This window comes from Malus domestica, chromosome 12 (assembly GCF_042453785.1).
Source record: "Malus domestica chromosome 12, GDT2T_hap1".
NCBI lineage: Eukaryota > Viridiplantae > Streptophyta > Magnoliopsida > Rosales > Rosaceae > Malus > Malus domestica.
In genome coordinates this window covers 951296-977333 of record NC_091672.1, presented here as the reverse complement: position 1 = coordinate 977333, position 26038 = coordinate 951296, and the positions used below count along the sequence as shown (strand labels likewise).

The following is a 26038-nucleotide window of genomic DNA, read 5'->3' as shown; positions in this document are numbered from 1 at the left end:
GTCGAGTTGGGCTGAATTATCCGGAATTAGAAACCAACCGAACATAGCTGATCTCACACTCTTGGCCCTATTCAAATTGCTAACTAGTTAGGGTTTAGGGTTTTGAATGGTTGTGGAGATTGAGAGTGTCATCACGACGGTAATTAACTTTTTAGTTTGGTTTTTTTATTACCCCGAACTTCATTGCTTGATAGTTGCTACAAGTGCAAGTGACTTGTTGCCAATGTACAAAATCTAGAGATACATAACTTGTGGACAAGATTGAGAAAATGGTATTGGAATTTGGGATTTTGGGTTGGCTAATTGACGCGTTTTGCCGCTAAAGGAAGTTCCAGGGCAGACTGGAGGTGGAAACAAGGTAATGATGGTGTGGTGCTGGTGCTATGATAAAGGTTATTTTTGGAATAATAGAGGGTGGGAAAACAAGATTTTAATTTTTATAGGGGGTGAGATTACAATGAGGTGGAGAAATAAGACAACGTAATGAGTCTAGTAGCACTCTTACAAATTTAACCTCTCTAGCATTGCTCAATTAAAAACTAGTTGAAACTTTGAATCTCTTGTCAACGCTAGGAAAAAAAAATCTCGCCAACTCAATGGTAGATGTGAGAGTGAATTAAATTGTGCACACTTTTTTTTCTCTTGATCGCAATATATTTATTTTAGTCTTAAAATTAAATAAATAAATCAAAAGTCGAAATACAAACAAAAGAAGACAAAATGTGTTGAGATTACTTCCATTTTTATGTTTTAATCTTAATTTTTGTTAGGAATTGTTTTGTCTAAATTTTAATAAATAAGTAAAATATGAAGAAACGGAAAATTATTTCTTTAGTGAGAAAATTGGAACAATGTCACCTTAATTTTAATTCAATTGGAATGTTGGTCTCTCAACTAAAAAACTGTAACCTTAATCCCTTTCTAACGACCAAAAATTATTATGGCTTTTAAGGGATCAAAACAAGTGGGCCATTAAATGAAATTTTAAATGTCTGAATCACTTGATCCAGTGGTCTTGGTGGAAGAGATCCAGAGAGGATCTCTTTTCCCTTAACCCATCAAAACATGCAGCTCTGGTCCTTTGTGTCAACTTCATCAGAATTTCCGTCAAAATAAGTCATGGTAAAAAGGATCATTGCATTGAAGTTGATGGACTATTTCCCTTTGGGCTAAAGTTCAAGGACCACTGCTACAATTTTCTCATTTTAGTTTTTCATATTTGTTCCTTAATTTAGTCTTTAATACGTGACACATGATTCTTTTTCACTAAAATTCTAACGATGTTGATGAAAATGACATAGTGGCACATTTTAATGAATTAACCGATCAATTGCTACGCTTTCCTCATATTCTATTTCTCGCTTGCTAAGCAATGAAGAGCTGCAAAAACACACTAACGTAAACTTACCTTCAACCTACAGTCATAAAGTCGGAAACAAAAAGCTCCGAGCTTTGAATTACTTGATCCTGTGGATTCCCAAATCGGAGCCCTCAATTCAATGACGAAGGTCTCCGAATCATCCTCTCTGATTCGCCTCAACATCGGTCAGCTTCCTCTCTCTCTCTTGCAAGTTGCAATCCAATCCAAAATGATTTGAATTTTCTGTTTCTTACAGTATAAAAATTTGTGTTGAATCGATTTGATCGCTCTCGAATAGAAGTTGAAACCCTAATTTTTCATTTTCTCAGAAAAGCCAAGCTATATAAGTAGACCAATTGAATGTTTTGGCGAGGCAATTACTGCAATCTGTGTGTTTGTGCATGTGTGACTGATTGGAGTTGTCAAAAATTCAAAATTGGGGTTTTAACTTATAAGCCTTGATTAGATTACACTTTAGAGGCAAACCACTTCAAACCCAACTTCAGATTAAGAGTATGAAAAGTGGATAAATGAAGAGTCTTTCTTCTCCAATTGAGCTCTTGAAGTGGTTTTGTTTAAAACTTATAGTGATGGTGTAGTTTAATAGAGCTTGAGGATTAGCTACATAATTTGGATACATTCTTGTCTGTTAACAGGAGGAAAGAAATTTTGTACTACTATTGATACTTTGACTCGTCGTGAGCCCGATTCGTTGCTTGCTGCAATGTTCAGTGGTCGCCATAGTCTATGTCAAGAAGCCGAAAAGGTATAAACTTCTGCCTTTGAGACATTTTAAACAGTTTTCCATTGTGACTATTGATTTCCCCACTACAACCTCACCAGATGTTAGATAATTATTTATGAACTTGAATGATCATGTTTGAGTAGGCTGAAATGGCGCTCAGTGGAAACATAGGGAGAACCATCTATGATGGCCTCCGCATGTTTAACAAAGACCAATAGGTGTGATGGTTAGGAAGTGATTTAATCAAAACAGGGTAGTGCTACGAAAGGAGATGGCAAGGAAGTAATTAGGAAAAATACAGTACTGTGTGATTTGTATGAAGGTACGATCCATATAGGATCAAGTGAAGGGTTGGGATTCAAGTAACAATCCCAAATGGTTGGACATGAATCATATTTTTTATTTATTTATTGTTATGTAAATATGAATGAAAACATTATTTTCAGTTTGTATAATGATAATCTGCTCCCGGGCTTTTTTTGTAGGGATATGTTTTTCTTGATAGGGATGGCAAACATTTTCGGCACATCCTTAACTGGTTGAGGGATGGCGTTGTTCCCACATTAAAAGATTCAGAATATTCAGAACTACTTAGGGAGGCTGAATACTATCAACTTCTAGTAAGTGTGGGTTTTACATTTTATATTCATTTACTCTTATTTATTAACGTCATCAATGGGCTGCACTCTAGTTCATATTGTGTACTTGTTTACTCAAATAGTGAATTTTTGTTCCGTAATTTTAAACCGATGGAAGGTTCAAATCAAATGTATTGAAGAGGATTAAAGGACAAAAATTAATAAGAAAAGTGTGGGAGGTAAAAAAGGGTGCATAGATAGCACCAACAACAACAACAACCACCAACGCATTAAAATTACAGTCTTATGTACATGTACAATATATGGACTAATATTTTTTTTTTTTTAAGATAATCTGCAACATAGGAATCTTAATTTCCAAACCGTGAATCTGGACCACATATTCAAGCAGTGATCAAAGTAGTTAATGTTTTGGATTCCCAATCTAATAATATAAACTGATTATTTTCTGGAATATTGAAAGACTCGAAACAAGTCCCTAGAGATAAAGTATTCACTTTGTAACTATACAACTCGGATGAAACATTTTTGTATATCTCTAACTATGTTGAAGTAATGGAGTTTATACATGTGCTGAGATTCATTCATCAATCTACTAATGAATTTACATGTCAAAAATATCTCCATTTTTATCCGCTTTCATTTCTCCCATCACAATGAATACTGCCTCTTTTCATTTGACAGTCAGATTGTTTCAACAATGTTGTGAATTTCTGAAACAATTTTCAGGGTCTGATGGATGGAATACATGCTGTTCTAAATAAGAAGAGGGAGGATGAAGAGGTAGATACAGAACTAACACGTACTGATATCATCAAGTGCATACAGTCTGAGAAAGTGCGTTTTCGAGGTGTCAATCTTTCTGGCCTTGACCTTTCCAAATTGGTAATTTCTCAGGTTCTCAATTCTGAAAAAAAAAAAAAAGTAAAAGTAGTACGAGATATGTGCCTTGTAAAATTCGGTTTCTAGAAATTTGAAAAAAATACACTACAATAAGCTAATATCCGTTTAGAACATCTAGTTTCAGAAGTACAGGCACATAATGAAGCCCCTAAGAGATCTATACATTTGCATTTTCTCTGCAACGTCCTCACTCATGCCTAGTGTACCAAGTTTTTTTACCAAAAAATATTTTGAATTTGTAAAACAACATCTATTACAATCTGTATTAAGAATCAAAATTTCCTATAGCATGTTGAAACCAGTTTCTTACTGCTTTCATAAATTAAAAGTAAGCATTGCTGGATTATTTATGAATTTAAATGAAAAGATGTTTTGGTTGGTAAAAGATGCATGATTATCCATTTATTTGATGCCTTGTCTCTGATGTCATGGTGTTACTTGATCCATGAAATTGCAGGACTTGTCATTTGTTGACTTCAGCTATGCATGTTTGAAAAATGTCTTTTTCTCACGTGCAAATCTTCAATGTGCTAAGTTCAAGGTAACCTTTAGTTATACATGGTATGTCTGGTCTGTTAAAAACAACTGCTGTTTTTTTTCTACATATTAAATGTTGTTATTCTAGCCGACCCCACTTAGTGGGAAAAGGCTTTGTTGTTGTTGTTGTATTAAATGTTGTTATTCTCACTGTATTTTTTGTCGGCGTATATAGTTTTCGTTTAACTCCGCCTATGTCTTACATGGCCGGTCCCAAGCCCGGATAAAGGAGGAGGGGGAGGGCGTCAGGTAGTCGACAGCCGGCACTCCATGATCACGTCGAATCCTTATGAAAATGAATCCAGAACAAAATCGCGCTAAAGCTAGGGCGTCACCCGTAAGTGGCGCGCTGTGTGGCCCGAGCACAGTGATAAGTGAGCAAGGGTCGCTGTATCTCCATCGGCACCCGGATGCAGTGTTAAATGAGCAAGGGGGCCATAGAAACTTCTTTTCGAACGACTCCACTCAAAGTTGTTTGGGAGCATATGCTCCTATCAACTTTACCCGGGACACACAAAAGAAGTACTTTGATCCTATTAGACAGGGGAGGGTGAAGAAGCTAGGACAGAAGGGTAGAGTTCAAGAGAGCAAAATGCGTTTAGGAACGTGGAATATAGGAACCTTAACGGGAAAATCTATGGAAGTAGTGGAAGTTATGGTGAGGAGAAGGATAAATATTATGTGCCTACAAGAAACTAAGTGGGTTGGTAGTAAGGCAAAGGATCTAGAAAACTCAGGGTTTAAACTTTGGTATTCGGGCACAAATAGAACGAGAAACGGTGTTGGCATCATCGTGGACAAGACCTTGGTACAAGATGTTGTAGATGTCAAGAGGGTAGGAGATAGAATCATGGCAATCAAGATTGTAATAGGACAAGAACTTATCAATGTGATTAGTGCGTACGCACCTCAAGTAGGGTTGGATACGAGTTCGAAGGAGAAATTTTGGGAAGATCTTGGAGACTTGGTGCAAGGAATTGCTCAGACGGAGAAGTTATTTATAGGAGGAGATTTAAATGGACACGTGGGCAGGGAGACAGGCAACTATGGAGGTTTTCATGGTGGCCATGGTTTTGGGGAGAGAAACGAGGATGGGGAAGCTATCTTGGATTTTGCAATGGCATATGATCTCTTCTTAGCCAACACCTTCTTTAAGAAGAGAGAAGAACATGTGATCACCTACAAGAGTGGGTCGTCAAAAACACAAATAGATTTTCTTCTAATGAGGAAAGGGGATCGTATAACTTGTAAGGATTGCAAAGTTATACCAGGAGAGAGCGTGGCTAATCAACATCGCTTGTTGGTGATGGATGTACATATCAAAAGAGTAAGACAAAAGAACAATACTTGGAAGTGCCCAAGGACTAGATGGTGGAATCTAAAAGAAGAAAAACAAGTCATTTTCAAAGAGAAGGTAATCACCCAATGTGTGTGGGATAGAGAGGGGGAAGCTAGCCAAATGTGGGATTCCATGGCTAGTTGTATCCGAAAAGTAGCAAAAGAGGTATTAGGAGAGTCCAAGGGCTTTGCCCCACACCAAAAGGAATCTTGGTGGTGGAATGAGGAGGTACAAACAAAGGTGAAGGCTAAGAAGGAATGTTGTAAAGCCTTATACAAGGAGAGGACCGATGAAAATGGTGAAAGGTATAGAAAAGCGAAGCAAGAGGCGAAGAAAGCTGTCAGAGAAGCTAAGTTAGCGGCTTACGACGATATGTATAAACGACTAGATACCAAAGAAGGAGAGTTGGATATCTATAAACTATCTAGAGCAAGGGAAAAGAAGACAAGGGACCTAAACCAAGTGAGGTGCATCAAGGATGAGGATGGAAAGGTTCTTGCTACAGAGAACGCGGTTAAAGACAGATGGAGAGGTTATTTTCATAATCTTTTCAATGAAGGACATGAAATGAGTGATTCTTTAGGGGAGTTGAGTAACTCAGAAGAGTGTAGAAACTACTCTTTTTATCGTCGAATCCGGAAGGAAGAAGTGGTTGTAGCTTTGAAGAAGATGAAACATAAAAAAGCAATAGGCCCAGACGATATACCAATCGAAGTGTGGAAACTTTTGGGAGAGACAGGTATAACATGGCTCACTGACCTTTTCAATAGGATTTTGAAAACGAAGAAGATGCCAAATGAGTGGCGAACGAGCACTTTGGTGCCTATCTACAAGAATAAGGGTGACGTACAAAATTGCATGAACTATAGGGGGTATTAAGCTAATGAGTCATACAATGAAGCTCTGGGAGAGAGTCATTGAGCATAGATTGAGGCAAGAGACACGGGTTTCGGACAACCAATTCGGGTTCATGCCAGGGCGCTCAACCATGGAGGCAATCTATCTCTTACGAAGATTGATGGAAAGATATAGAGATGGGAAAAAGGATTTACACATGGTCTTTATAGATTTGGAAAAAGCGTATGATAGGGTCCCAAGAGACATTCTTTGGAGGATTTTAGAGAAGAAAGGAGTACGAGTAGCATATATCCAAGCTATAAAGGATATGTATGAAGGAGCAAAGACTGCCGTAAGAACTCATGAAGGACAAACCGAAAGCTTTCCCATAACTGTAGGATTACATCAAGGCTCATCCTTAAGTCCTTACCTTTTTGCGTTGGTAATGGATGAGTTAACAGGACATATTCAAGATGATATTCCTTGGTGTATGCTTTTCGCAGACGATATAGTGTTGATAGATGAAACTCAGGAAGGGGTAAATGCAAAGCTTAACCTTTGGAGAGAAGTGTTGGAATCTAAAGGTCTTCGCCTAAGCCGATCAAAGACAGAATATATGGAGTGCAAGTTCAGTGCAAATGGAGGCCAAAACGAGTTAGGGGTGAGGATCGGAGATCAAGAAATACCAAAGAGCGACCGTTTTCGTTACCTAGGATCTATCTTGCAAAAGAACGGAGAATTAGATGGAGATCTCAACCATAGAATACAAGCTGGATGGATGAAGTGGAAGAGTGCATCCGGCGTGTTGTGTGACCGCCGTATGCCACTGAAGCTCAAGGGAAAATTTTATAGGACGGCAATAAGGCCGGCGATGCTGTATGGCACAGAATGTTGGGCGGTGAAACATCAACACGTACACAAAATGGGTGTAGCGGAGATGAGGATGCTTCGTTGGATGTGTGGGCACACGAGAAAGGATAAGATTAGGAATGAGGATATCCGGGGTAAAGTAGGAGTAGCCGAAATTGAAGGAAAGATGAGAGAAAATCGGTTACGGTGGTTTGGACATGTGCAAAGAAGGCCTACTGACGCTCCGATTAGAAGATGCGACTATGGGACAGAGGTTCAGGGCCGAAGGGGTAGAGGAAGACCTAGGAAAACTTTGGAAGAGACTCTAAGAAAAGACTTAGAGTACTTGGATCTAACGAAGGACATGACACAGGATCGAGCACAATGGCGTTCTAAGATTCATATAGCCGATCCCACTCAGTGACTTGGATTTTCCAAGTCTCCAACCGAGAAGTTTTCCTCACTCGGGAAATTAAGGGAACACTACCCCAACCTACATGCTCCACTCAGAAAGCTTCAACATACAAGCTTCAACATACAAGCTTCAACAAAAGAAAATTCAAAGAACTTAGCGAAGAAGGCTTTGGTGTATTTAACACAATATGTTGAAATGAAGGAAAGCTTATTTATTGATATTCCCGATAAGCTACAAATATGTACATATACATGAGTCAAAATAAACACACAAGAGGAAGCCTTCACAAAGGTTGCTTAGGAGAAGTCTCAGCAGTCGGTAGAGCCCCAGAAAGAGAAGGCACCGGAGGGGGATCATTTGGAGCCTCAGTACTGGACAGAACCCTAGAAGGAGGAGGCATCAGAGGTTGATCATTTGGAGCTTCATTACGCGGTACAGCCCCAGAAGACGAAGGCAATAAATGCCTTTGGAACAAACCCACAAATCTCTGATGATCAAGTAAAACCTGACCATCAGTTTCCTTCATCTGGTCAAGCTTCCTCTTCATGTTTGTAGCATAGTCATGTGCGAGCCGGTGCAACTGTTTATTCTCATGCTTGAGCCCTCTAATCTCCTGTTTGAGACTCATCACTTCAGCCGCCAATGATTCAACTTGGCGGGTTCGAGCAAATAGGCGTTGGGCCATATTAGACACAGAACCTGCACACTGAACACTGAGAGCCAGCGAATCCTTAACAGCTAACTCATCAGACCGTTTGGAAAGTAGTCTGTTATCTTTGGGAGTGAGAAGGTTCCTGGCCACCACCGCAGCGGTCATATCATTCTTCATCACGGAATCCCCAACGGTAAGAGGACCAGTAGGGGAGACGAAGGATGGGCGCCATATGTTGTCTGGAGAAGGCGGGGCTGCCTCTTCAACAAGGTTCAAGTCAAAACGACGGTCGGAGGGGCCAGACATTTTCAAAGGTGTTGAAGAGAGAAGAGGTCGGACAAATCAAGATCTTAGAAGTGCAAGAATGAAGCTTCTACTGGTGGAGATTCAAGTGTGCTTTGGAACTTAATGCCAGCCCCTATAAAAATCTGCACTCGACGGAGCTTCAGAAATCGAAGAGGCGCCTGCTCAGAAATCGAAGAGGCGTTTGCTTTCTCAAAAGTTGGGCTACTTAGAGATCACGAGGGTTGATCTCAGAAATCGAAGAGGTGTTTGCTTTCTCAAAAGTTGGGCTGCTCAAAGACCACGAAGGCCGATCTCAGAAATCGAAGAGGCGCTCGCTTTCTCAAAAGCTGGGCTCCCCAGAGACCACGAGGGCCGATCTCAGAAATCGAAGAGGCACCTACTTTTCCAACCTTGTCAGCACCTGTCACACGCACACTCAGCTTTGCGGAAATTATGGGCATTCTGTCAAAGACTTCTGGGGAAGTAGAAAACACATGAATCTTACTGTTCAATCACCCATTTCCCACACGCAACAATAGCTCATGGGTACCACAGATAACTTTGCCAAAGTTCTCTGCCAAAGTTGAGCACGTGAAGCTTGCAGCTCCCACTACATCGCTCTGACCAAGAAGGGTAAAAGAATAGCAAAGAAACAGCACTAACAAAGTTTAGACCCATAAATTTTGAAGGTCTAGCTACCATATTATTACCCACAAGGGTAAAGGAACAGTACCACTGCTGGATAATTGGAAAGTCCCTGTGTGTCAACCTCTGTGCTTCGTGGCAAGGTAGACTAGCAAACATGCCCAACCTTTACTCACATTCGAGAAAACACTCCCAATAAGATTGCTTGCTCCAAAATCGAAGATGCACCGTCCTCCGAATCTAAAGAGCCAGACTCCCAACATGACTATTTTCTTAAAAATCGAAGAGAGGGTAAAGGAACAGTACCATTGCTGGATAATTGGAAAGTCCCTGTGTGTCAACCTCTGTGCTTCGTGGCAAGGTAGACTAGCAAACATGCCCAACCTTTACTCACATTCGAGAAAACACTCCCAACAAGATTGCTTGCTCCAAAATCAAAGAGGCACCGCTCTCCGAATCTCGAGAGCCAGACTCCCAACATGATTACTTTCTCAAAAATCGAAGAGACACTGCTCCCCGAATCTCGAGAGCCAGACCCCCAGCATGATTGCTTTCTCAAAAATCGATGAGGCATCGTTCTCCGAATCAATCGAAGAGGCGCTCGCTTTCTCAAAAGCTGGGCTGCTCATAGACCACGAGGGCCGATCTCAGAAATCAAAGAGGCACCTACTTTTCTAGCCTTGTCAGCACCTGTCACACACACACTCAGCTTTGCAGAAATTATGGGCATTCTGTCGAAGACTTCTGGTGAAGTAGAAAGCACATGAATCTTACTGTTCAATCACTCACTTCCCACACGCAATAATAACTCATGGGTACCACAGATAACTTTGCCAAAGTTCTCTGCCAAAGTTGAGCACGTGAAGCTTGCAGCTCCCACTACATCGCTCTGACCAAGAAAGGTAAAAGAATAACAAAGAAACAGCACTAACAAAGTTTAGACCCATAAATTTTGAAGGTCTAGCTACCATATTATTACCCACAAGGGTAAAGGAACAGTACCACTGCTGGATAATTGGAAAGTCCCTGTGTGTCAACCTCTGTGCTTCGTGGCAAGGTAGACTAGCAAACATGCCCAACCTTTACTCACATTCGAGAAAACACTCCCAACAAGATTGCTTGCTCCAAAATCGAAGAGGCACCGTCCTCTGAATCTAAAGAGCCAGACTCCCAACATGACTACTTTCTCAAAATCGAAGAGAGGGTAAAGGAACAGTACCATTGCTGGATAATTGGAAAGTCCCTGTGTGTCAACCTTTGTGCTTCGTGGCAAGGTAGACTAGCAAACATGCCCAACCTTTACTCACATTCGAGACAACACTCCCAACAAGATTGCTTGCTCCAAAATCGAAGAGGCACCGCCCTCCGAATCTCGAGAGCCAGACTCCCAACATGATTACTTCCTCAAAAATCGAAGAGACACTGCTCTTCGAATCTCGAGAGTCAGACCCCCAGCATGATTGCTTTCTCAAAAATCGAAGAGGCATCGTTCTCCGAATCTCGAGAGCCATATACCACAGACCACTTTTTCAAAGTGCTCTGACAGAGTTAAAACATGTGAAACTGGCAGCTCCTACTACTGTGCTATGACCAAGCAGGGTAAAGGAATAGCATTACTACTTGTTGTTAGGGAGACTCCTATATATGTCGACCTCCATCCCCAACGGACAGGCAGACTTGCAAAAATGCTCAACCCTTCATCATATCTGAGAGGGCACTCCCAACAAAGCCTTTCGAAATATTCAGCTTTCTTTCCCCCCGATAATACCTCTGCAAACAAGCTATACTAGAGCAAGAATATCTCATATCATCAGGGTTAAAAGCAAGAGTATCCCATATCATGCTTTTTCCCTGTCTTTTCTTTTGGCCTTGTTTTTACCTGCAAGACAAGGAGAAAGAGAGCAATCAGTCAGCACTTGGAATCAAGCTTCCAGCCAGGAACTGACTGCCTGGAACCCCTTACCTGATTACTTACCTGGCATTGCTCTCGAGTACTCATCTTCAACATCTTATGTTTCCAGGGAAGATTCCGCATCTGCTTGAGGAACAGATAGGGCAAGTGCGAAGGATACAAGGAAGCATGTGGAGACAAGCGTAACAGCACACGTGCCGATACATCCATTACTCTGTCAAAAGCAAAAGTATCCCATATCAGCAGGGTGGAACGTACTCTAGATTTGATGGACTTGTTTTGACCCTCAAATTCTTCAGTCGGCCTTATACTCTGGAGGAAACCAAAAAACCCTCCAGCTCAGTTCAAGAATAAGCCTGTGGAACGTTACTTCTTCAAAAGCAAAAGTATCTCATATCATCTCTTCTCATTTTTCTTCTCTTTATCCTTCATGCTGCTGCAAGATGGGGAGAAGGTGAACAATCAGTCGGAGCTCTGATTGCTTACCTTGTCTGTCACCTCTTTCAGCAGACCCCCTAGCTCGGCGACTTGGGGGACTCCTACTACATGGTTTGTATCGCGCTTGACCAAGCCTGAAACTACAAGTAAGCTTCAAGTGAAATTGATACATTACCTTGTGCATCTCCACCAGTTAAAGATACCACCCCTGGATGGAGGAAGAGTACTTCCAGAGAAGATGCCACATCTACCTATGAGACAGATAAGGCAAGTCAAGACGACACCACACTCCGATACTTAGAAGTTTCGTGATTACGAGATCATTCTCCCACAATATTTCCTAATGTCATTTGTACTAAATCATTCACTTGTACTCACTAAAGGAGAGCTTGAACCTATGTACTTGTGTAAACCCTTCACAATTAATGAGAACTCTTCTATTCCGTGGACGTAGCCAATCTGGGTGAACCACGTACATCTTGTGTTTGTTTTCCTATCTCTATCCATTTATATACTTATCCACACTAATGACCGGAGCAATCTAGCGAAGATCACAAAAAGCGACCGTTTTCGCTACCTAGGATCTATCTTGCAAGAGAACGGAGAATTAGATGGAGATCTCAACCATAGAATACGAGTTGGATGGAAAGAGTGCATCCGGCGTGTTGTGTGACCGTCGTAGGCCACTGAAGCTCAAGGGAAAATTTTATAGGACGGCAATAAGGCCAGCGATGTTGTATGGCACAGAATGTTGGGTGGTGAAGCATCAACACGTACACAAAATGGGTGTAGCGGAGATGAGGATGCTTCGTGGGATGTGTGGGCACATGAGAAAGGATAAGATTGGGAATGAGGATATCCGAGGTAAAGTAGGAGTAGCCGAAATTGTAGGAAAGATGAGAGAAAATCGGCTCCGGTGATTTGGACATGTGCAAAGAAGGCCGTCTGACGCTCCGGTTCGAAGATGTGACTACGGGACAGAGGTTCAGGGCCGAAGGGGTAGAGGAAGACCTAGGAAAACTTTGGAAGAGACTCTAAGAAAAGACTTAGAGTACTTGGATCTAATGGAGGACATGACACAAAATCGAGCGCAATGGCGTTCTAGGATTCATATAGCCGACCCCACTTAGTGGGAAAAGGCTTTGTTGTTGTTGTTGTTGTTGTATATAGTTTTCGTTTCTTTTTATAAGATCAGTATATGACTATTGAAGCTTTTATATTTTGTCACAGGATGTTGATGCTGAGGGTGCCATCTTTCACAATGCAACTTTGCGGGAGTATGAATTCTAATAATTTCCAGTTAATGATGATATTATATTATTAATCGGTTGCTTGATTAATGCAATTATCTTTTGCCTTGGTAAGATGTGAATTTACTGGGGCAAATCTCCGTGGAGCTTTGTTGGCTGGTGCTAATCTTCAGAGCGCAAATCTACAAGGCAAACTTTTCTGCATTTTGGTTTCTGATAATATTTTATTACTATGTTATTTGTTATTTCCGTAATCATGTTCCTTAAATTCCTTGGCATATGTTTCTGTTCATTTAAACTTCAAATATTTTTTTAAAAACTTTTTTAATATGGATTTAGCTTATGTGTCTCTCGTTTACCCAGAGTTAAGACTGAATTTTCCTTTTAATTGTGTTGTGTCCCTTTTCAGATGCATGCTTGATAGATTCTAGCTTCTGCCAGGCAGACCTGCGTTCTGCACACCTACAGGTTCTGCATTTGTCAATCAGAATATAGTTCACTTGTTTCTGAGTAGTTTGTCCTTTTTTGGTTTTCGAGAACATCCAATAATGAGATAGTAACTGTTTGTTTGAGATACTCATATTACTTCGACTAATGAAGGCTTAGGATTTGGTACTGACAGAGTGAATGATGCATTATCTTCTTGCTCTTAATTTTTCAGAATGCTGATCTTACAAATGCCAATCTAGAGGGAGCTATTCTGGAAGGAGCAAATTTGAAGGTAAAGTGGAGGTTGTGTGTCAAAGGAAAAAAACTAACTTAGTCTAGTATGAATCTTATGTTTAAGAGATTAAAAGAACTCCTATAAATTCATTTTGAGAACATAATTATCCTGTTTGACTTCTAAAAAAGCTTATGAATTGCCATATTACATCTTTTTTCATGGCTCTAAATTTTCTGGGACACATCTTCACGGGCTTGCTAACACATTGCAATAGTAGGCAAGATATCTTGCTCTCCCTTTTTCGAGAAGAAAAGTACCATGAAAATAGTCTTCATTTTAATCCAATTACCGAAACATTTAAGCCTTTTTCTAATACTTTGTTTGGTCTGAGGCAGGGGATGTAAATGAAATACAGGTTCTTTCATTCCTTCGTTTGTTTCACCTTAAGGGAAATGAGATGATTTAGAAAGATCCCTAACAGTGAAGGCTGGATCACTTTGTGGTGAATTAGTGTTTCATGGTTAAATGAACATAATAAATGCTGGTAGTGGAACTCTAGTGTTAGGTAGAGAACTGAATACGACCAACATGTTCATCAAGTTAGGTTTGGGGTCAAATCGAAGGTGAGTTTGAGAAAATGTACGAGGTGATTGTGCTAGGTAGTCCTTGAAGACGAGTGGTGAAGGTATAATAAAAAAAACAATGTGAGATATCCCTCGTGTTGTTTTCTACTTTCAATCTGGTGAGATCTTACTTAGTAAAGTCAAAAATAACGCAACGGATATCTCACATTCTTCTCATTTATGGGAAATCAAATGTAAAACCTATTTGGTTTGCTTATTTCTTATATTCTATTATGTGATTAAGAATGCCTTCAGTTAGATATGTGTCATAATCATATAGCTGGTATGCGAGGCTGTTTTGGAGAAACACCCCACGTTTACATGAAATTTTTTTATAGAAAACAATCTGTAGTTCATCTTATATGACATTATCCATTATTGTTCAAAGAAATGAAATCGTAAATGAAACAAAATATCTCCCTTTCGTCCCTTTATTTATTTGTTTGGTTTGTCTTTTTGCATGCTAGGGTGCCAAGTTGAGGAATACCAATTTGAAGGATGCAAACCTTCAACGAGCTTATTTACGTCAAGTGAATCTTCGAGATACGGTAATGAAAGCTGATCAAAGTTAAAACCATTTTGTAAACTTCTATTTTGGTTATTGGTTTGGTAATTTTCTCATTTTTGGCTTTTAGCTTCCATTTTCTGTTAGAGACGGAGGATATATATGGGAGAAAGGGAGATATATAGAAGGGTGGTAGGAGGAGATTGAAGATATTGGCTTGGAAATAAAAACAATTTTAAGTTGTTTTCGTTTCAAGTTTTTATTTCATTCATCCTCGATTTTTCCCTCACCCCTCTCACCGCCTCTCTTCAAGACTTCATCCATTTATTTCCTCTCTATCTCTAACTGAAAAAACGCAAATGAAAAGCAAAAAACAAAAAGAAAGAAAAGGTTGCTGAATGGGCCTAAGTTACTAAAACTAGACAGTGAGTTTAGGATTTACTTTCCTCCCTTGAATTGAAGTTCGGAGGTCTGATATATGTGCATTATCCGTACAACCAGTGTAGAAATTGCAGCATTGAGAACGCCCTTTCTGTTGGTAGGATAGTTGCTAGGTGTGTCAACTGACAGCGTGCAATCGAGGATGTAACTCTAATTTTTATGTTTTGAACAGAATTTGGAAGGTGCAAAGCTTGATGGTGCAAATTTGCTTGGAGCAATGAGATGACATGGAATGATATGGTGCTATTTCTATATACTCTGGAGGTTTGAAATTCTGTTTGTGTATAATAACGTATTTATTCGTCTTCCGTACAAAGTATTGTCCAATTTGTTTACCGGCGATGCCTTGGTAATCAAATCATGTGGTTTGTACATAAATCTTGCACCCAAATTCAATTCATGTGGTGATAGACTGTATTGGTAAATGTTCAAATCAATTTTTTACCTTCTTTACCCCTTCCCTCTCCGATGCAAAGAAGGGAAATGATAACCATATACCCCTTTTCATCAAAAGCACTTTCAGTTATTTTCACCAAACCCACTAAACTCTAAACCAGCACCTCATCACCGTCCATGAGACCCTCGAGGTGTTGGATCAAACCGCACCCTGTACACTTGAGATGGTGAGCTGGGAGGAGGCCATAAGGATGGGTGATCAAGTCTCCGAACAAACTACCACGTTCGGGATGCTTTGGACCGAAGGAGAAACACCGGCAGTTAGAGAACTCGAGGAAAATATGGTTTCCTACTTCAATGTGCTGCAAGGTCTTGTTTCTGCTTTCGCATGGGAGTCGGGTGGGTGCAGGACCTACCATTTCCTCTTGTATCCATGCATCTGTGAAGCATGCTGTTGACACCAGTTGTAAGCTGTCAATCCCGCAATCGTTTGGTGCACCTGATACGAATATTACAGCGATTAAGCGAGCAATGACGCAGGTTGCGGTTTCCATGAAAAGATGTTGTGCGTGAGATGAATGAGCTTAAGCCGACAGATGGAATGAGCAATGACGCATAAAAACTTGGTGTGATGTTCTTGCTGAGGTTTCCTTGGTGGGAGGGTTTTAGTGATGGTGGCGCCGGAGGGATTTGAGAAAGGAAGTTTTATCATTACGAAAGCCGAAATTTGGTTGAAATGAGATTAAAATGGAGGACAAAAAGCACTTTCGATGAATGTGCTTTTGGAACTAACCACAAGTTGTGGTGCGATTGGCAAATTGCCACCTTCAGGTGGTGAATTCCCTGGTGCCTTTTTGGCAGGGGTTCGAAACCAGCTGAGAGCACTTTGTGGCCAGAAACAAGCCGAACCTCAAGCGGAGATTAGTCCCATCCCTGGGATGTGGGGACACTTTGTGGTCTTTACCAAAAAAAAAAAAATGTGCTTTTGGAACTAATCTTTAGTAAAAATGCAAGTGAATCCTAAAAAAAACACTTAAAAGTGCTTCTTGCAAAAAGCACTTTTAGAAACACTTCCAAACGAACCATCATTACGACTTCACGACTTCAACAAATGATGAAATAAAAATAATTTAACTATAACAGTATTACCAAAGAAAAATCAAAATCCCAAGTTATCTCAATGCAATTGCAATCAGTACCCTACCGACTACGGCAACTGTCCCGTTTTGCAATGCAGGTTGAGTGAAGAAAATGGGAAAACTGCAATTTCCAGTAAGTTAACGGAGACGAGGGCTACGTGCTCAAGCGCCAGCGCCACCACCACATGCTTTATTTTGCCTTCTTTGCAACGTTCGAGTTTCGCAACCTCTTTACTTGATTAGATGCCACGAACTCAGCATCGTCTCGGATAAAACTCCACCAAATATAAGTTAGAGGAATCGTGGTGGCATGCCAGGCGGCATGAGCATCCAAGAATCCGTAATATGGAGGGAAGTCATAGATTTCTAGGAGCATTGCAAGGCCTCCTCCCACTACTACCACCCACAGCTTCCAACGTGATGGATGGCGAGTGACGCCAGCCCAAACTGCCCAAATAAGAAGTTGAACCACCGCCATGACAACACAAACCTGCATGTTCCACCCTGCAAAGATTTTTTATTATCTCAATCAGATTGTCGTCGTGAGATTGCTATGCACGTCAAGAAACTACATGTTAACAAAACTATTTGAAGATTAAAGGAGGTGCAATTGATCAATATTCTCCCTCCAACTATACGTTAATGAAAAAAAAGTAGTAAACTGCCATACCGTAATCCAGTTTATAGAAGTTGAGGTACAATATGTGGGTGGTTACGAAAGCAAGCAGTGGAGCAGCAACCATCACTCTGACGGCATCATCTTTCACATCAAAACTTCTTAGTATGGACAGAATAAGTGAGTACCCAAGTATTGCCACTGCACATGAGTAGTCTAATTTCTCGGTCAAATCCACATCCCTGTAGTCCATTAGACACATTGATGATCAAGAAATGTGCCAAGTAACCAAACTCCCCCCCCCCCCCAGTAAGGATCACCAGGTGAGGTAAATTCAATGCATAAGCAAACCGTATTTATCATTCGTCTTTCATCCATAACTAGTCTTTCCAGAAAGATTTAGGGAAAATTAAAATGTCACTTAAATAGCACAGTAATAACTTAACATACAAACCAACGCTCCCAATTATATTACAACCCATTCAAGCATGAGCAAATATCCAAGTCCCAATAATAAAAAGAAATTTGTGAGTTTGCATATGGGTGGCACAAGTTAGAGTAGAATAAAAAGCTTACTTGCTATGGAACACAGCACTCGCGAACCAGGAGGTCAATGACAAGAGAGCATAGATATGCCATAAACTAGCAAAATAATAGTATGTCTTCTTATCCCGTCTCAGAGGCAAGTTGTAGTATAAAAGGATGAAAAAGGATATCCAACCATGAACATGCGTTGCAAGGTTGAGCACAGAGAAAGCTACGGAAGCAGGCTCCTAAATAAAGGATAACATGTCAAATAGCACCAACCACAGAACTATGATACCATTAAAATATATTGTAAAAGAAAATGTTGCCAACGCACAGTCCGAAAAAGGCAAACCTGGATCCCGTAAATACGCTTGAAGGGCCATTTACCATGATATTTGACTGGACCATCACCAGCTGCTTCTCTTTCTTTCTCTCTGTCAACCATACAATAGTAACGGCAATCACTTTGGCAATCCCATTGTTTCCACTGCTGATAAAGAGGTTCTTGCATGTACCATGGACCATCAACAGAGACCCCATCGGAAGAGGAATTGCAATGTGGAAAGCATCTCTGCCCTACACATCCGGTTTCTCCACATTCGTTTAGACAAGCCCTGAAGTTGCAAGTAATCATATATCAATTTCCAAATTCGCAATGTGAAATCCACATGACAAGTTACAAGGGTCGGCAAAATAACAAAATGTTGATTTTGCCAAAGAATTAATACACAAGGAACTTGTACAGCTTAGGAATAAACCAATTATTACAAATTAATTCCAGCAAGGTACTTACCAAAAAGAATTCCAATTGTGTAACAAGGATTGATAAATAGTTTTATGGAAGCTATTTTATTCAAGGGATACTTATTATGTATTAATTCATCCACTAAATTACTGATTAGTGAATTACCATATAGATATGCGAACACAAATATTTGAGGGAAAAGAAAGCTCCCTGTTCGAAATTCAAATGAGGAGCATTAATTGCTCATAATGGGGAGAACACCAATATGGCCCCACTCCCTGGAACGGTGTGGGCGAAAACTGGCCCTTTCCATTAGAACTTCCAATGAAGAGGAGCAATATAGCCATTTGGGATTCAGCTGAAATTTCAGTCATTTGGAAGATAAATGGCTGTATCAGGGAAAGAAAGCGTTCTGCATGCTAGAATAACTTAGTAGGCTACATTGTGTTCTAAATGATGAATGACAAGAAGCGACAAAACATAACTTTAAACTTTAAAGAAATATGAAAACCTCAAAAAACATACAAGTAGATGTGGCAAACGATTAACAACAGGTATAAAAGCAGCATACCTCAAAATGAACCATAAAAGAATATCTAAAAAAAGATAAAACAATTACCTATAGCGCGGATCAGCATCACCAGCACTGGCATCTAAAACTGTGAAGCTGACAGCCCATGACACCACCACAAAGAAAGCAACCCAATAATGCTTTAACATCTGAACATAGAATTACTGATCGATAAGAGTCTAAAGGTATCAAATTTGACCACTACAAGATGCTGAGATCTTAACTACTTCAGCGCATCAAATGCCACGATGTGGGTTAAACAATCATTTAATACTAATAACATCATCATTAATCTTTTCTGATATTCTTCGTTACAAAAACCAACCTAGGCAAGAATGAAAAAAAAAAGGAAATTTACTACTCTATACAGCGAAATGTCTGACCTTTCTGTTGGTGCCTATGTAGAATAGAATTAAACTTCTCTTTTAGCCAATTGTATATGTAATTTATTAAAAACAACAGCTTTGTTTCAATGCCTCATTCATGGTCACGTCCACTAATGACATTTTTGTTCAAGTACACCATCCCATATAAATTCTAATGGAATGAAGCGACAAATTAAAGTAGAGCAGGCTCAACTATATTCTAGATTAATCAATGTCGCTTTTGTCTTTCATAATTGTTTATCAAAGTTCCTCTCATAATTTGACTTCCAATTCATTATTCTGTCTTTGTAAAGCAATTTGAAAATATACAAGCAAGAGAACATATTCAATTGTCACTAGAGTGCGTGGAAATATCAGTAGACATGAAAAATAATGAGAGTAACCTCTGAGATTTAACTCTATAACCAACACACCTCTGAATTAAAGAGGTGAAAAAGCCCCCAATCCCAATCAATTCGACTGTGTAAAAACCCACCTGCAGTACAAAAACAATAAAATCGAATCATCAATTCACTCTAAAGTTTGATGATTGGTCAAACTTTAACCAAAGCATATGCGATACTAAGTATACAATGCCTTGTAAGTGGTTCGGATTCACCCGTTTAATTCCTCGGAATTCTTTAGCAAACATCCAGTCGTTAAATTTAGCAATATATGCCATGTACACTGATGCAATCTAGAATTAACCATGAAATCAATTTGGTATCTGATAGTATCTTCCAAGGTAACTCAGCTGGTGCAGATGGCGCTATGCACCTCGGTGCGGGTTTCATCCCCACCGATTCCCCTCCCCTAACAACGAACTATTTAACCCACTAACGCTATCGTTCTACTAAAAAAAACTCGGCAGGTAAAACAAACGACGGAATCGAAAGCGGTAGAGTTGAACAGATATTTAATACAGGATACAAGATCAATACATTTTCCATTGCTGCAACAAATTGAAAGATTCAATTTTTACGATTTTTACAGTCTGCAGAGTATGCAAATAAAAGGTGAACTTTTGAAACTGGATTAGTTGAATTGGGTGCTGAGAAATTATTGACTGCAATGAGGGATCTGAATCGGAGTAGTTTGTAGGGGTATGATCGGAGAAGACATGGATGCGTGCGTACCTGGAGGGGCAGGATCGTGGGCAGCGGAAGAGCGGTCAGCAGATCTGAATAGGAAGAGGGTTCGTCTTCCTTCGTTAAAGGCGAGAAAGGGTGAGCAGCTCAGGTCAAGTGAAGGGGACGACGCTCAGTTGGGTAGTGGATCTGTTGTCCCAATTTTCATGTCTTCTTTGTGTCTCCTTCTGTAAGTTTTTGACACGTGGCATTCACCTTAAGGGCTGGTTTGGTATTTCCGTGCTTGAAAAAAAACTGTTTCTACTGTGCTGTGAGAATAAGCAGCTGTGAAATAAAGCAGTAGATTGTTTGGTAAACTTTTTTGTAAAAGTGCTTTTGAAAAAAAAAAAACAGTGTTATAGTGTTTAATAATCTTTTATGTAAAACAGATGTGAAAAAAAGTCGGTTTTTCAAAGCTGGATTTTGTAGCTTTGTGTTTTTTGCTTTTTTTTCACTAAAACTGTGAAAAAAAACTGAAGCTGAATGTTTACCAAACACAAAAAAGTTGCCAGCTTTTTTTTATACTCATTTTTTTTCAGAATCATCTCAGTACTAAATCAGGTCTAACTCTACATAAGCACTGTTAACGTTTTTTTAATAGAATTAATATAAAAAAATTAAAGAAATACAAATAAACCCACAAGAACTCAATCACCCCATCACCCACCAAAATCACCCCGACAGCCACCCCTTCCCCTAATCGCCGACCATTTCGCTCGCAATCGCCGGTCTCTTTATTCACCAACCCATCATTGTCATCTTCTTCCTCTAGGTCAAATCAATGAAACCCAGTTTCAGCTCCCACAGCCCAACTGTTCTGGGTCATTGTCTTCGTCGTCAACCTCATCCTCCTCACCATATTGTTTCTGGGTTTGTTTGTGTTGAATTGGCGGTAGAGACGTTTGTGGGTTCTGGATTTATTAGGGTTGAAGTAGCGGTATAGACGATTTGGGGGGGACGTCTTGAACTTGTGGGTTCTTCTACGGGTTGGGAGATTGATGACTGTGATTGGATTCATAGGGTTGATAAGGACGATAAGGAAGATGAGTTTCTAGGGGGTTTAAGGGATTCTTTTTAAGGATTGCAAGAGATTGGGGAACGATTGCAGGGAGATTGGAAATGATGAGTTTCAACAGTGTCCTTTCGGTTTTTTTTTTTTTTTTTTTTGAATTTTTAAAATTTTAATTAAATTTTATGGAAAGTAACTGTGTTAAATTTTAATGTTAAGTAGAGCACACATGTCATAGGACTAAAGAAGAGACACATTATTCAGGACAACAAACCCATGACCACTCAATTGGCTTTTCAAACACAAGACAATTCAAACTCGAATATAGAGAAAATTCATACATTTCTAACCAATATAACTACGCCCAAAAGGCCGGCCAACTATCGGGTTTGCGAGTGTCGTAACGTTCATAAAAAAATACACATTAATGTTTATTGTGAGATTAAGTTTATCTCTTTTCTCTTAATATAAATAATATCGTTTGTTAAAAAGAAAATAAAAAAGTTTTGAGTAATGTTGCCACTTAGTACTACCCTCTAGTATTATTTATCTTTACTTATAAGTGAGAGGTCTTAGGTTCGATTCTCGCCAAAGGTGAATATGAACCACATTATTGCTAGTTTATTATGAGGCTAAACTCATCTCGTCCCCCTTAGTTTAGATAAATTGTTTGTTAAAATAAAGTTATGGCTAATGCTAGGGAGACTAAATTTTTAAACCAAATAATGTAATTGTTTATGATTATTACTTAAGTGTTGATTAACGTCTTTATTTTCTATTGGTGACACATCATTTAGTTTTCAAATTTGGTTTAAAAATTTAGTCTATCTAATATTACCCCTTAAGTTATATATTTAAACAATAGCAGTTAGATCTCATCACGTTAATGATTTAACGACTTTTATTCATGGGCTAGCAACAATGTGGTTCAAATTTATCTTTGGTAAGGATTGAACCTAAAATCTCTCAATTACAAATGAAAAAGGAATACAACTAATTGTACTAATGAGTGACTATTCACGTGTAACTGAAATATGCATTAGAAGTTTGGAAGGTCAACTGGAATGAATTGGATACTTGTTTAATTACTCATTCCCTAGCCCAATCATTGTTAAGGCCCAACTTACTTTTACTCATTAGTTGGTTGTCTCGCGTGACATTCACGTGATTTTTTTAGTTAGAGTTGCTAAATCTGGGTTTTTATTTATTTATTTATTTGTGTTAAATAATAGATTTTGTTAGATTAAATGTTAAACTAGTCACCGACGAAGTTTGAACCAACGCAGGCATGCAAGAACTCAATACCTTTCAACCACCAATCTACGTCGCTACAGACAAGTTCACCTTTCACAATTCTTTCGTTTGGTTACCATTTTTTGCATCCAATATGTTCAATTGTTTGTATTTACAGTTTTATTTGCCTGCTTCATATATGGGAAATTGATGGTTGTCTTGTTCTTTGATAAGTTTCGGAGATGGGTTTTGGGTTTGGGATATTGGGGGTGTCTTGGGTTGGTGTGTGTGTGTGTGTGTGGGGGGGGGGGGGGGGGGGGATTTGGTGCATTGCATTCTGAGAAACTCGTCTCAAATCGATGTGACGGAACATGGTACTTCCACCGTAAAAAATATTTGTATTGAATGCGTAGAGTGCAGCGTTATGTAAGGATCGTAAGCTTTAAAGACAAGAGAGGCAGTGTAATTAGTCAGGACTCGGGGCATGTGAACTGAGTATTTTGTGGCCGTTGGTGAGCCGGGGGTCTGCCTTAATTCATGCTAAGATTCTTGCTTATCCAAGTGTTGCCAAAAGAGAAGAAACATCTTCCATCTTTTGTAGTTCGCCATCGTCATATCTACATTTCTTCAATTTTCGTTTCTCCTTAAACGTCGTTTTATTGTATTTTCTACTAAATATAACGACTTAAGATGCTTTGAAATATGTTTGTCTCGTGTTTTCTTTGATATATTAAGTTTTAACTACTAAACGGTAAATTCAAAACCTACATCAAAACGCAAGATTAATGTGTAAAATATACATATGAAACATAACATGTTCGAGACAAAAATAGGATGGTTCTCACATGAAGTGAGACTAAAAACTTTTTTTTTTTTGGCTAGAAAGCCTTATAAATGACGTGGTCGGCATCTCGACTCAAGTTTTTCTTTGTATATTATTAAGCCATGCAGTCGACACAGCCATGATTCACGGCAAGAGTCGGAGACTTCGATGTAACGTGCCACGCCACAAACCAACAGTCGATCCGCAATGCCAGATCCAGGACAAAGTATTGGCCAAGAAAAACAAGAGGACTTTGATGTAGTAATAATCAATTTTATTTTTTTTGGTTTAAAATAAAGTGATCTTACCGACAACCGACAGATGTGGAATTTAAAGAAAGATGGAGTAGACTTTATACACAGTCTTTTCTACTTTGATCACCCAGTGTTTCCCGCGTACACGTTGACGAAGAATGGATATGGTATCGATGTGTTATAATGTTTGTTTAGATGTCCTTTTAAAATGTCTGAAAATATTTTTGGATAAATTGATTTTGAGTGCATTTTAGATGAAGTATCAGATATGTGCTTCTTGCAGAAAGCACTTAAAATATTTTTTTAGGGTTCACTTAAATTTTTACTAAAGATTATTGTAAAAAACATTTTCAACAAAAATGCTTTCAATCATTTTAAAAGCATATCTAAACAAGCCCATAAAATTATACATAGCTTCGACATATCGACTTTCGTTGAGTACAACACATATTTAAAGGTTGTATTTAATATAATGGCTTAAACTGGAGTGAGTAATATTATATTTAATCCAACACACAAATGTGTAACAATTGAGTGCATGTAGTAGACTCAAGAAAATAGGTGGCCGATGGTCAATGTACTTAGCAATCAAACCGCGGATAAACTCTAATATTAGTTGTTTATTTATTTGAAGAAAGACGGGAAAGGAAAGGTCGTCTTTTTTCCTGTTTTCCTTATAAATAGGCACACATTCAGCTTCATATCTCATATAACAAACGCTGCACAGAGAAGTTAGAGAGAACTGCTTGTTTTAGACAGAGAAGTTAGAGAGAGAGAGAGACTGAAAATGTCAGGAATCATGGGCAAGATTGGAGGTGCCCTCCACATTGGAGGCGACAAGGACAAAGATGACGACCACCACAAGGACAAAGATGGCGACCACCACAAGGACAAAGATGGACCACCACCGCAAGGAGAAAGATGACCACCACCGCAAGGAGAAAGATGACCACCACCACAAGGACAAAGATGACGACCACCATAAGGAAGACGACGAAGATGACCACAAAGACAAGGGCGAGAAGAAGAAGAAGAAGGACAAGAAAGACAAGAAGGACAAGAAGGATGATAGCAGCGACAGCGATTAATCCGTCGCATGTGCATGCATCTGCCCAATAATTAGGTAATTATTTCATTAGTTGATTTCATTTTTGCTAATCCACAAAAGAATTTTGATTAGTTAGATTTAAGAAACAAACAAAACTAGTCATTAAATTTTTTGACAAATGCTATTTTTGAAACATATTGTTACTCAATATTGTCCTGTTACAAGAATGACTTCACGTATAATTTTCTTATATTGGTTATGAGATTTATCTTTACAATATGACCTAAATGTGAGCAACACATGGTTGGCCAGGTTTAATTAATTTGTTAGTTAATTCATTTATTTGTTAAGTTTCAATTAATTGTTTATCTCTACCTGATTATATATGTATGATTTGCCCTTGTAGGTGTTTGGGGCGTCAAGAGAGCATGCTCAACTCCTGTTTCCTTTACGTTGCAGCCAATACTTAAATTTCAAGAAGAAAAAGGCTTGTTTCACAGCCCAACCAAAAACCAAGAACCAAAAAGAATGTGTGTATTTGCTGAATACTGTTACTAGCCACATGTAAAATGTTTCTGGCACGTTTTGAATATATGATTTAATGTGAAACCTTCGTAAGCCTTTGATATGAAATAATATTTTGGATGAATGCTCACTGCTTAGTATTATCTGTGTTAATCGTTTTAGTTGTTTAATATACTCTTGTATTGCCAATCGTAGTAGCATTTTTTATTAAAAAGACACTAAAGTATCATTTTGTATTAAAATATAAGTATTTGTCTCAACTTGTAAGTGAGAACTCTTTAATTTAAATCTCGTGAATGACAAGTTTAATATACATTGTGAATGACGAGTTTAACATACATTTTTATTACTAACGTTATCTTTGAAATGAGATAGAAGGACCTTTTTTTAATTGCATTCCAAGGCTAACAAAATATTTGATAGAGTTAAATAATATATTATGTGGAGGAGTGGCCAATAAACACATGCTTCTCATTTTTTGAAGATGATTAGCTTGTCGAATTTTTCTTCGATTTGTCGTGTGTTCAGGACATAAGCAATGCACCCAAATACTCTTAAGATAATGAATTAGTGATGTCTTCAAGCCATAAGCAATGCAGCCAAATACTGGGAAAAATTAAACATGCGTGTTCTTATTTAGTAGTGAAGAAGTTTGGTATT

The 26038-nt window shown here is 39.0% G+C and overlaps 2 protein-coding genes and 1 long non-coding RNA gene across 5 annotated transcripts; 2 read left to right on the top strand and 1 right to left on the bottom strand.

Annotated features, from left to right (window-relative positions):
- The first annotated feature begins 1285 nt into the window (after nt 1-1285).
- LOC103423161 (FH protein interacting protein FIP2-like) lies at nt 1286-15452 on the top strand. Its single transcript, XM_029090269.2, has 11 exons — nt 1286-1545; nt 2017-2126; nt 2591-2725; nt 3434-3589; nt 4065-4148; nt 12747-12793; nt 12882-12955; nt 13176-13234; nt 13428-13487; nt 14521-14601; nt 15172-15452. The coding sequence occupies exons 1-11, from the start codon at nt 1500-1502 to the stop codon at nt 15223-15225; spliced, it is 906 nt and encodes a 301-aa protein (XP_028946102.1). The 5' UTR covers nt 1286-1499; the 3' UTR covers nt 15226-15452.
- A 1038-nt stretch (nt 15453-16490) lies between these two features.
- LOC114820089 (uncharacterized) lies at nt 16491-20653 on the bottom strand. Of its 3 annotated transcripts, none has more exons than XM_029090267.2 (7): nt 20496-20653; nt 19794-19855; nt 19043-19143; nt 18031-18292; nt 17727-17923; nt 17205-17392; nt 16491-17038 (listed from the first exon to the last, which is right to left on the bottom strand). In XM_029090267.2, exons 3-7 carry the CDS (start codon nt 19141-19143, stop codon nt 16725-16727), a joined length of 1062 nt encoding a protein of 353 aa, XP_028946100.2. In that variant the 5' UTR covers nt 19794-19855; nt 20496-20653; the 3' UTR covers nt 16491-16724. The 3 variants fall into 3 exon arrangements, with proteins under 3 accessions (XP_028946100.2, XP_028946101.2, XP_070665512.1); XM_029090268.2 differs by having other exon boundaries at nt 19764-19855; nt 20496-20646; XM_070809411.1 differs by having other exon boundaries at nt 18027-18292; nt 20496-20634.
- A 3859-nt stretch (nt 20654-24512) lies between these two features.
- On the top strand, nt 24513-25502 carry LOC103449326 (uncharacterized). Its single transcript, XR_531353.4, has 2 exons — nt 24513-24928; nt 25260-25502. It is a non-coding gene; the product is annotated as an uncharacterized lncRNA (long non-coding RNA).
- The last annotated feature ends 536 nt before the right edge of the window (nt 25503-26038 follow it).

Coding starts and splice junctions, on each gene's coding strand:
- LOC103423161 (XM_029090269.2), top strand. CDS start 1,500: ATGACGAAGGTCTCCGAATCATCCTCTCTGATTCGCCTCAACATCG. Junction 12,794..12,881: donor CACAATGCAACTTTGCGGGA/GTATGAATTCTA, acceptor TGCCTTGGTAAG/ATGTGAATTTACTGGGGCAA. Junction 12,956..13,175: donor TCAGAGCGCAAATCTACAAG/GCAAACTTTTCT, acceptor GTCCCTTTTCAG/ATGCATGCTTGATAGATTCT.
- LOC114820089 (XM_029090267.2), bottom strand. CDS start 19,143: ATGTTAAAGCATTATTGGGTTGCTTTCTTTGTGGTGGTGTCATGGGCT. Junction 17,924..18,030: donor AGCGTATTTACGGGATCCAG/GTTTGCCTTTTT, acceptor TCCTTTATTTAG/GAGCCTGCTTCCGTAGCTTT. Junction 17,393..17,726: donor AGTGCTGTGTTCCATAGCAA/GTAAGCTTTTTA, acceptor AATGGACTACAG/GGATGTGGATTTGACCGAGA.